The following is a 12,237-nucleotide window of genomic DNA, read 5'->3' on the forward strand; positions in this document are numbered from 1 at the left end:
TTGAGGGAGGAGGGAAGTTTGGGAAAGGGGGCCATGAGTCTTTCTCCTCAATCCTTGCTTGAGAAAGCAGAATCCCTAAAGTAGAGGGGGGAAATCCAGCTGAATAAATGCTGTAAAATAAGGAAAATCTCTCCAAGACCTTAGATGCCTTGGTGACAGGAACCATAAAAATGCATAGTTTATTCACATTTTATTATCTAGACTTACAAGGTACCAAGGAGTCTGCAGATTCAACACTCTCAATGTCAAAAACAGTTATTTTCACTCTTTCACTCATTAGCAGTTATGCTTTCTTTTCTACCTTTTGAAATTTATCCAATATCTTAACACATCTTTCATACTCATTTCTATGCAGGATGAATTTAATTGTATTCCTTTTAGAATGAGCTGACTTCTGAGTTTCAGATTTTTATTAAACAATTTATGCTCATTGACATTTCACGTGCAAAGATGTATATAAATTTAGGCTGGTTTGGATGTGATAGTGCACCAGTATCTCTTTAGATGGTTGTTTATTTTATAGACCGTTCTGTTTTTCAGCTGTTTTGCATTTCTATTATCCACGACCCTGACTCAACCACCTGACGGAGATGACCCAGAAATCTCCCCCAAACCACAAAGCTACAAGATCAGTACAAGTTGCTTCTCACATTTACCCCAAAGAGAAATTTTCTTCTAGAAGTAACTTGAGACCAAAGCTCATGGACTATTAGACTTCTTATTCTTCATCTCATGGCATTTATGGGGATAGTTTTCCTGAAAGCCCTTGGGCTTTGAGGCATATAGAGATACAGTTCTCCATTACAGCTAGCTAACTAGCCTTCTGCCTTTCCTACCTTTGCAAAACATGAAGTTACCTTGTAGAAAAAGAAATGGAACCTGTACAGCCCCAGCATTCTGTGCCTAATAAAAGGTGTGGTGGGGACGTGATCTGGAGAGCTTGTCCAGCTCTTACACAAAATGGGTCAGCTTTTCAGGGCTTCGTCCTCACATCCAGAGCCTGAGGACTATTTTCAGATCACCTCATAAAAAAATAAAATCACCCACCATGAAAGTGATTTCTTAGGTGAAACCCATCGGTCCTTCCCTGGAGCGCTGGTGAACGTGGCCAGCGCCAGCCAAGAGCGGGCGGGTTGTGTCCGCACTGGTGTGTGCTGTTGGCACCCAGCCACTGGTGCAGAGCATGTTTCCAGAGAGGATTCAAGCTGGAGGTGAGCAGAGAGAGCTCCTGAGAGTCCCAGATACGGGGTCTTTCCCCCTTTTAGTTTGTGGCTAGAACAGGTAGCAAGAATGAATTCTGAGTTTCTTAGTACGAATGGAAATTTACTGTCATTTTCTTCTCCTTAAATTTTAAAGCTCTGTGTTTAAATATATTAATATTTAAATTATATCTATCCGATTCTCCTGTGTTTTGAGGAGTACATACACATATATTTCCCTTTGTCTATGGGAGGATGCCAGGAACCAGATAGTAATGATAATATACTATACTTTTACCATAAGAAGAAACAAATAATTAAATTTTCATGCCCTTTAAATATGGGAGTATTGCTCTCTTTTATATCTGAGGTTTCATAAAATCCAAGCCAGTTGGCCTCAATTCAGTAAACAAGTATTTATTGAGAACGTAGTCTCCAGCCAGCTTGGGGACACAGAAATTAGGGAGACGTAGTCCTGGCCCCCGGAGCTCCTCATCTATTAGGGAAGTAGTTACACAGTACGACAAGGTAAACTCTAAAATCAGGAGGTGTTATACACATTGCTGTAAGGACAAAGGCAAAGAGGCAATAAATTCCAATTTAGGGATCAGAATAAACTAGTGAGACGAGCCACATCTGAGCTGTGCCTTAAAGGATGTGCAGGAGTTCTCAGGCTGGAGAGAAGGCGGGGAGGGGGTGACTGCAGTGTGGGGAGAAGGGCAGGAAGGGCGGAGTGCACGGAAAGAGGAAGACAGTGAGCAGGAGGGGTGTGTGTGTATATGTCTATCCAACCATCGAGTTGTACACCTTAAATACCAACAGTTAAATAAATGAAACCCTTCAGCTTGGTGAGAGAAAAAAGGCACACATTAGGGCACACCCACGAAGGGACAATTCAAGGAGCGGCATGAAGATATTAAAAGGTGGGATTTGTCAGGGGAACCGAGTCTGATGTGCCTAGAGCATGGTAGGGGAGGGGCCTGAAGTGGGGCTAACCTGATCAGGAGGCTGATACAAACGCGCACTGGCTTTCAAAGATTCAGGGCGTCACGCGAAAGAGTTTGTGACAATTTGAAGGTGCTGGGGATAAAGATGCCGGAAATTTCTAGGTAGATGCTAGAAATGACTTGGAAACCAAGAAGTGCTGGGGACTATGACATCAGGAGGAGGCACTCTCTCTGAATCTGTAGGGTGGGCACCTGGGCCCAAACATTGATGCCGTTAAAGGAAATGGGGCAGGAAACGGGTCAGGTGAGGGGAAAGGAGCAATAAAACAATGAGCTAGACTTGGGGTTTGTTTGACTCAAGAAACAGCCCCAGGAGTCAATGAAAATGTAGATACACGAATTCATGAGACAGTCACCTACCATAACTGTAACTGGCACCTAGCTCAGAGCCTGGCACATAGTAAATCTTTATTGAATATGTGAATTTTTAAAGAACTGTTGCTGCACCTAGACAAGTGGAGTAGATAGATGCCAACAGATCACTTTGGAAACCATAAAACACGTGAAAAGGTGAAAAAATGAGATAGAAAAGATCAAATAAATTTTAATTATTTATAGTTCAGTGAAGAAATATGAGTGCTGCTCTTTGATCTCACAAATAATCGTTTAATGGTAGATTCTTACAACCAGTCCAGAAGCAGGTGAGAATGAAAGGAGGTGGGCTTGTCCAGCATGCAGTGTTTCAGTTAGCTCTGAGCAAGACTGGACAGCACTGCTTTGGATGTTATGGACACTGGTGGGCTCTCTTTCCCTGAAGATGGAGAGCTTTCACTTCTGTGGTGTTCTCGATGTCCCAACAGGAGGCAGTGGAGTAGACCTCTATAGTTTTTTCATTCCTGTAGGTTGCTGGTAAAGTTTCCTTTTTATTTTTTCTTTATTTTGGGCTGGATTTGATTTAAGTGATTCATCATTTCATCTTAGTGTTGATAATTATCTCTGAAGGTGCATTTCCCTGCTAGTTCTGAACAGTTCGCTCTCTCTGTCAGGTATCAGAGTAACACTGCTTCTGCTGTTCTTGAAACAATTACCAACATTCAACCCAAAGAGAGCGGAGGGGGCATGGGAGAGACCCGGGAAGCCATTGTGTACAGGTTATCTGAAGATATGCTGAGCAAGCTGCCTCCTGACTACATTCCACATGAGGTAAGTCCCCGGTCCCCCTGCTGCACAGGGCCATCTTTGTGTTCCACGGAGCTGAGCACAGTCCTGGGACAGTGTGTTCCAGTCCCTTCCTCTCTGCTCAATCTTTTTTTACTTTCTGGTCTTCTCTTCTTCACCTGTGCTCAAGCGTCTTGCAGATTATGATCTGCACTTTTCCTTTCTTCTCTGCTTTCTCTCTCAATTGCCTTTTCTAGACCCTTTTCCTGTCTTTGGATACTTCTGTCTTTGGGTCTCCAGGCTGGAAACCTCTCCCCACCTCTCTTACTCAAGCCTGCTTTGCCTGTTCTTTAAATTGATGCCTTGTTTTTGTCTCCTGCCCTCCATCCTTTTCATTCTCTTAGTCCTCTCAGCCAGGTAACAGAAAGTGAGCTGTTTACGTGAATTCACTCCCCAGTTTGGATGGCAATAGCTTTCTACTGCTTGAACCTCCCAGGTGTTGGCTTGTTAATATCAGTTTTTCTCAAAGTTTTTTAATCTCGACTCCTTTACAAAATGACTGAGCACCCCAAATAGCTTCTTTATATGGATCATATCTACTGACATTTAATATGTTAGAAATTTAAACAAATTTTTCAAAAATATTAATTTATTGTAAAATATCATTAATAAACCCGTTACATGTTAACATAACATATTTTGAAATAAGTATACTTTCAACAACAAAATATTCAAAGGGAAAAATGGGATTGTTTTATATTTTTGTAAATCTCTTTAACATCCGGTTTACTAGAAGGCAGCTAGATCCTCTTATCTGCTTCTGCATTGGATCTGTTGTGATACCAAGGTCACGTAGCCTCTGGAGAACTCCACCGTACACTCCTCAGAGAAGGGGAGTATAAAGTCAAGTTATGTCTTAGTATTACTATGAAAAAAATTTAACCTTGTGGACCCCCTAATAGGAGCTCAGGGACTTTCAGGGGCCCCAGACCACACTTTGAGAACTGCTGATCTAAATAAATCTTTAATTGTGGTAAAATTTCTGGACCATCTAAAAGTTCTGTAAGACAGCCTCCAACTTGGCCGCCTCCTTCATGCAAGAACACAGGATTGTGCCTTCTGGCCATCCAGGGCCTCCTCTCTTCTGTTCTCAGCCTCCATCCCTCACTGCTGACTGTCAGTGCTTCATCTGAGTCCTAGACTTGGCTAGAGCAAGTTTAGCTTTACAACCAAAAAGTGAGAGGCTGATGCCCTGATGCAGGTGTAACTGTGGTCCTGTGTCTACCCTGTCCTGTGTCTCCGCGTCTGGGAAGGATGCACTTGTCAGCTGGGAGCCCCTAGGCTGCCTGGGCTACAGCACCGCCCCGCATCTGCAGTGAGTGCCTCCAACAATAAAAAAAAAAAAAAAAAAAAGTTTTCTCGCTTCTTAAAACAATTATTGCTTCCTTTGTGTAGATGGTTACCAAGGCGTTTGGCCAAGATGCTGAAATCGGTGACTTCACATAGAGATAGTTATAGTAAGAGGAGAAACATATTCTTTAAGTGGATAAACATTAAAGTACATGCTTTCTATGATTCATTGTAAATGGTCTTCAGAAGACAGACGAGGCATAATACCTGCCTTCAAAGATTTTAAAAATTGGTATGTGAAAGTGAAATAAAATTTAGTCTATGACTAGAGCACAGGTTGGTACTACTAGAGGAGGATTTCAAGACCTTGGGATAATTTGAGCTGTTCAGAGTTAGTCGGGGCCACTTCACCTAGACCTCTGTTCTAGCAACATCCCAGCAGGGACTGAGTGTGAGGGACGTCACTAAGTGGATTGGTAGATGGAGGGAGTTCGTCCTAGGAGACATCTCAAAGAATTTCCTCTTCCAAGATCACTTACTCTTTAGTGTCTTTTATTTTACAGAAGAGATGTGTTCTTAAAAATGTGTCTGTAAAGTGAATTTTAATAATTGAAATATAATTGTACTTCAAAGCAGAGCTGCATAACTGTAGAAAAGACTACTTGGTTTCAGAAACATAATAAAAATTCTGTGTAAGACTACAGCAGAGCTTTCACTTATTAATAAAAAGATGATTTTAGGCTGGAATAATAATCATACTCAAAATAAAATCGGTACTAAAATTAGATTTTCTAGAGTCTTAATTTTTTCCTAAGCATGTATCTATTGCAAGAAAAGTCTCTCTTTTAAAACCCGAGGTAGGGCAAGGTGATTTGTTTGGGGCTGTTAGCATACTGAAAGCTACCTGTCTATTGATTTGACATTATAGCCAGTGTGTGGGCTTAATGTCTCACTCGTGGGTGTTACACAAGCATTTCCATAATTTCCCTTTTCCTTAAGGTGTGAATTTCCAGAGTAGTCATGATTTAAAGGGAATGAGATACATGCCATTTAGCCACTGGAGGATGAAGGGCTTGAGATGAGAACAGGGCAGTGGAGCCTGCAAAAAATAGAAGTTCTAGAACCAGGAATTTAGGCAAATACCTGAAGGTTGGTGTGCGGAATGGGATGGGGACCTCCACTGGCATGTTTCACTCAGGTTTCAATATCACTTGCTCTGCCTGCACAGGTCATCCTGTCCAGGTGTTCAGTTTTATATCACTGCTTTCCTCTCATCCCTCACTCACTGGAGGCATCCACTGCAGCATGCCAGGAAACCTGTTATGTCAAACAAGGAGGATGGTCCGGATGAGCCAGAAGCCCATCTGTCTCTAACATCCCAGGACTCCAGGACTCAAGAAGGGGCAGTGGGTGTCTCCAGCAGGGAATGCTACCATTTACCGGCTTTCTGGGGATTCTTTGGACTGGTACCTCACTCTGAATTTTCTCCCACTCCATGTGTCTATCCTTACCCCTTCTATTCTGGCATCTCTTCGACTGTGACCAGCAGAAAGTTCAAATCTCTTTATGAGTTCTTGCCAGTATTTGTAGTCAATCTTTTCTTGGGCATATGTCACTAAATTGAATTGTGTGTATGTATTGGCTTATTTCCCAATAATTGTTATATTTTATTGTTCTCACAACCAGATGCTTTTATATCGATTTCTTCAAAATGGTCAATAAATTATATATTAAAAGGAACAAATGACAGGTGCTTAATGGCTCTCCCACAAAGTCAAATATTTCCATTGATTAGATTAGGAAAGGCTCTCCTTAAGTCACCCTAGCCAGGGCAACAGTGATCTTAGGAAAGTGCAGCCAATCATATTTATTGGTAACTGTTCTGTAAAGATTTCGGCTGTGTTAACTTTCTGTGACATTTCTAACAGCGACTCTGCAAGCACTATGGGAAAAGAAGTCTTCCAAGCTGTACTCTGATGAGGGTTAGACTGCAAAAGGATATTTAACTGACACTTAGTGCTTAATCATCTGAACGGGGGGAAAAAAGGTACATACAATTTTATTTCAGCTTTTCAAAGTACATTTCCAATTATCAACTAAGTACAATCAGTAGGAAATATAAATCATTTTAGTTGAACAGTAGTTTTTGAAGCCCAGCAAATGGGGAATTTAATGGCAAATTTGGTTCCGCAAGAGATATTTTAGAGTTCATTTGGGCTTGTAGAGATACATCCAGAGGAAGAAAAAGAATAGAGAAGGGAGAGGTCATTGGAAGAGAAGTAACAGATGATTTTTTTAAAAATCTCCTCATACTGTATGCTTTGCTTTAGGTGAAAGCTCGTTTGATAAAGATGGGGCATCTTAACTCAATGAACATATTTCTTAGACAAGAAATTGACAGGATGCAAAAAGTCATCTCAATACTTCGCAGCAGCCTGAGTGATCTAAAATTGGCCATTGAAGGAACGATCATTATGAGTGAGGTGAGCTGTTATTATCTCAGTAGTCATTTCCCTCTTTTTTTGATTTTTTTTCTTATTCTTAGATTTTAACTGTACCTTTTTGTTTTTCCAGAACTTGAGAGATGCTCTGGATAACATGTATGATGCTCGTATACCCCAGATCTGGAAAAGAGTGTCCTGGGATTCATCCACACTGGGCTTCTGGTTTACTGAACTTTTGGAAAGAAACGCTCAATTTTCCACCTGGATATTTGAAGGGAGGCCCAATGTGTTTTGGATGACTGGTTTCTTTAATCCCCAAGGTATGTGCTTGTGGGATATTAGGCAAACTTGGAAGATGTGGGTGGTTGTATAGCAGCCCTGTGTGATAAATGTATGTTATATAAAATAACATAGAGGTACAGCCTGCTGCATGCTGAACACGTGCTTTCAGGACTAGAGACCACGGATGATCCTTCTGTATTTGTTTTACAAATTTGTTCTGAAATTCTTTCTGCCACATCACTTCCATGATATGGCACAAAACCTTCTGCTTTTCTTCTCACCCACTCAGCGACCTATCAGTCTGTGGTTAGGACAATGTGAAATAGTAAAAATGTTTTGTTCAAACCTTAGTCTTTAAATGTTTATGAAAATGACAAAAATGAAGCACTGAAATATGCCAAAATCTTCCTAAAGTTCAGAAAATTAGACTGATTTCAAAAACGATCATGTGGCAAAAGTTTAATTCCATGAAATTCCAGAGTCTGTCCCTGCTCAGTTTTTTTTTCCTCCCCTGAAAAAGTGCCTTGTGATTCCATTGCCTTTATCTTTTCGTTCTCGAAATATTTACTGAATAAGTTATAGGGTTCATAAAGTTCAGAAACAGGACAGTTTTTTGTCTTACCACAACATGCATAGTTTGACTTCAAGTAATTCCTGGCCACAGTGAAGAGATGATGGGTTCCTGACAGTTGAGCCCCTCACAGCTCCATCAGTGATATGATTTAGGAAGCATTCACACTTACAGATTAAGGTGTGTTATTGCTATTTGCAGCAATATGTTTGAATCTCATAAAGTAATATTAAGTGGGAAAAGTCAAATAGAACACATTGTAATGTATATCTATTGTGTGATTCCATTTACACAAAGAATCAAAACAGGCAAAGCAGAGCCACAGTGTTAAAAGTCAGGATAGTGGTTGCCCTTGTGGAAGAAGGTAGTGATTGCAAAAGGGCACAAGGGGGCTTCGGGGGGTATGGGGATGTTCTGCTTCTTGATCTAGATATTGATTGCATGGCTGTATTCCTTTGGTGAAAATTCATCAAGCTGTAAACTTACGATTTGTGCACTTTTCTTTACATAAATAATACTTAAATAAATAGTATACATTTATTTGTCCTCTGTATACATACATTCATTCACTTCATGCATTTTCAAATGCCTTAACATTTTCTAAATTTAAAACACTACCCATGGTGGTTTTTATGAGCTTAACAAATTATACATGGCATCTTACTATGCCAATAAACATTAGATTTGTAAAGGACAGCCCCCAGATTTCACTTATCTACTTTTCTCCTAGAATTTCCATTGAATTTGGGGAGGAAAATTTTTTTATTACAGTTCTCAGATTTTGTTTTGTGTGTCTTCTTACGAGTCTCCTTCCTCCTTACCAGCCCTCAATTTGAGTGGGTTGTCACCAGGTAATTCCTGGCTTGGGAGCCTGAAGAAATAACATTTAACCTGATTAGGATTGTCAACCACCTTTCATCTGCCAGCGCCTCTGCTAGATGCTTTCAACAGAGAGAGAGTTGGCACCCGATTCCTGCCCTAAAGGAGCCTATAATCTGGTTGGTAGGACAGACACATTAGCAACTCTAACCTAATGTGATAAGTGCTCCACCAAGTGAGAACTAAGCACCACACTAGCACAGAGGACAGAGGGATCAATTTTGCCGAGGCAGGGCTTGAAAAGAGCTTCACATGGGAAGCAGTGAGTGGATTTGCAGAGGCAGGGACTGGAGATAAGAGCATTCCAGGTAGAGGCCTGAGCAAAGACAAAGCATCTCCAGGGAAAGAAGACCAGTGTGGCCTGAGCTCAGGAAGCAGGAGCAAAGGTGGTGGGGAGTAAGGCTGGGGTATGAAGCCTTCCAGGCAAATTTGGGCTGCACCATAAAGGCGACGGACCCAAATCACCAAAGATCAGAAGATAATCCCAGGAGGATGTAAAGGGTCGACTGGAATAAGGGCATCCAGAGCAATGAGACCCCTTTCCAGGTCCCAGGGAAAGAGCCGGGGGCCTTACCCAGGTGCAGAGGAGGTGCCAGAGCGGGCAGTGGCAGTGACTGAGGCTGAAGGCAGCATCAGGGAGGGAAGCACTGGAAGAGGGACAGGCTGGGAGGAAAGGCAAGGAGCCCGGATCTGCCGGCTTGTGCTGCTAGGACATCCAGGTGGAGAGGTGTGTTCGCAGACTTGGCGTTCGGGGGAGGGGTGAGGATCAGTGATTTTTAAAAGCATGAGATCGTTAAGTGTATTTTTGATATTTAGAAACCAAGGAAGTGGGGTTGGTTCATCCCTGGCTTTCCGTAGAGACACATGAATGAGTTCTGTATCACAGCACACAATCTCTTTCAGTGATGGCTTTTTTTTTTTAATTTAAAATATCAAAATGTTAATATAAGCTAATTTTTAATTGTTCTTATTTGTTAAGAAAATACTACAAACCAGAAAAGCAATTAAAGAAATAGAAATACAGATGTACACTTCCGTTTTCTTACTTTCTTTACTAGTTAATAATACTAATCCTTTCTCTTTCCTTCATTTCTGTTTTCAGTTGAACTCCGGTTCTGTCTCTCATGGCTCTCCCTGTCCTGAAAGGCCCTGGACTGACTCAAGCATGTCATCTTTATACGCATGCAAACAGGCTCACACTCTTATCTGTGATTGCTTTCCGTTTGTAGCACAGAAGAGTGGAGGGCAACTTTCCCTGCATACTAATCTAACCTCTCTGCTTCCTTTTCCTTCTCTCGATGTGAGAGACGAATTGCTTTCTGTTCCATATCACCTGGCCAAATCTGGAAAACATCAAGATTCCAGCACCCCCATGCATGTTCATAGGCGGTGTGCAAGCAGATTAAGTCCTTTCCAGTTGGAAGCCTCCCTGGTGCCCATTTGACATCAGCACTTGATTTCTCAGCATGAATCTATCTTCTGGGCTTTGTATCTTCTAGCCCAGTCCCCTTCAGTGAAGTAATTTTAGGGGCTCAAAAACATTTAAGTAGATTTTTTAAATTAAAAAACCATGTTTAAGTAAAACAGTACAGTTTGCAAAGAGGCCATAGTTTTGTCACAGACGTGTAGTCAAAATCACCTAAAATATAAAACACTCGAAAATGTTCTTTTCACCTGTGACCATTTGTTTTGTATTCTTACAATGTCACATGACGTCCACTACTGTCTGCTGGGTTTCCCGTCGTGCCTCCAGTGAGGGCCCCTCAAGGCCCAAGTGGCTTTGTGGTTCGCGGTGCCACAGGGACAGCTGACAGGCTTTGTTTGCCCCTCCGCTGTGTCTGAGCTCATGCTGTCGGTGCCCTGCTCTGTCGCCTCTTGGTGGCCTGGAGTTTCATCACATTGAAGACGCTGAGTCAGCCAGCCACCTTGGACCTAACCTAGTATTCTCAGCCCACTTCACAGTCCTTTCTGTAGCAGTTGATGAGCTCAACCATGTGGCAGTTAGGTTTGATTAGTGAAGTGGTCAGGCTCTCTGTACCCATGACCCTATAGTGTTTGTTCAGTGGCACAGCTTTGGGCAGTGCCTGGATCTGCCTCCCAGGGGAGTACTCAGACCCGGGAGAACCTCTGTGCCCCACTGGGCTTTCCTAGCAGTCATGGGAACACATGTTGTTTAAGATTGTGCTGCTGAGGGTTCTCAGAGGATTTATTTGGCTTCTTGTTCCCACAGGTGTATCTTTCCCAGAGCACCATGTAATTTAGAATCTGATGTGTGTGTGTGTGTGTGTGTGTGTGTGTCTGTCTGTCTGTCTGTCTCATAGGTAAGGATGTGTTTAAACTCAAAAGATGATGAGTGGTAATGAGCCTGACTTCAAGCCAGGGGATTGCCTGGCTCTCAGACCCTCTTAACTGATAGCCTTGCTTTGCCATTTGACGTTCGGTATGACTCACAGGCGCTGCTAATGAAAGGAAGGCAGAGGCTGGACGTGCTCCCCGGGTGTCACACCTCTGTGTCAGACTGAACCATGCTGTATCATTATTTTCCAAATGTTTATTAGCTCAGTCTTGGGCTTGATGCCATTTGGATGCCAAACTGTGCTAGTTTTTCTGTCTTGTTTTTTGTTTTCCTCAGTGTCTTGACAAGTCACGCCAGTCTGTTGTAGCAGATATCAGCGACTGCTTTTTACTCACTAATACAAATCAAGATTTTAAGTTAGAGGGGACTTTGCTGAAGCAAGGAGATGGGTCACTTTTGTCCGTGTGAAAATCACCTGCAACCTCTTGCCTGTGTGTTTTCAGGGCAGCACCGGCAGCTATCGGCAATTTCTGAATGCCTGTCTTGAGAATAGTTGTAAAAGCCGGATGTTTGTTGGGTAGAAAAGTGCACCAGGGTTAGTAGAACTTTAGGACTGGAAGGGACTGGGGGATTTCTTCTAACCTCGCAACAATCCTAAGCACGCCCCAGAGATACTGCTGCTGAACCAGAGCTGCCCCTAATGTCTGAGGGAATCTGGGCGAAGGGACCTCAGGGTTCTCAGTCTAGACGTTAGCACTCACCTGCCGTGTCCCCAACCACAGAACAATAGAAGGACTATGCTGGACACCTTAGAAATGCCTCCAAAGTGAATAACAGCCTATCCTTCTTGCCTTTGTGTGTAAGGGGCTTAGATGCACCAGCTTCAGTCACAACCACATCCCTTGTAATTCTAGCCTCTGCACGTGGTTACCTTCCTTACCAACCCACTAGTCCCTCATAAGCTGGCAGCCTCCTCACTATACTGAAACTGCTCTCTCCGAGGCCACCAAATCTAGTGACCCTCCCGCTAACGTCATTCCCCTCCCTCGACTATAGGAGGGTGCCAGTTCTGGAAACTCATTCATACCTTGGCTTCCATCCATTACCTTCC

General features: G+C 42.5%; 1 protein-coding gene across 1 annotated transcript in view; it reads left to right on the forward strand.

The window, feature by feature from the left end:
* DNAH8 (dynein axonemal heavy chain 8) overlaps positions 1–12,237 on the forward strand; it is a 211,713-nt gene that overhangs the window by 190,943 nt on the left and 8,533 nt on the right. The window contains exons 88-90 of the mRNA XM_010977286.3: positions 3,193–3,349; positions 6,985–7,137; positions 7,229–7,418. Of these exons, the coding sequence (XP_010975588.3) occupies positions 3,193–3,349; positions 6,985–7,137; positions 7,229–7,418 (500 nt within the window). The remainder of the gene's footprint in view (positions 1–3,192; positions 3,350–6,984; positions 7,138–7,228; positions 7,419–12,237) is intronic.

The sequence above is a fragment of the Camelus dromedarius genome, chromosome 19 (genome assembly GCF_036321535.1).
Source record: "Camelus dromedarius isolate mCamDro1 chromosome 19, mCamDro1.pat, whole genome shotgun sequence".
Taxonomy (NCBI): domain Eukaryota; kingdom Metazoa; phylum Chordata; class Mammalia; order Artiodactyla; family Camelidae; genus Camelus; species Camelus dromedarius.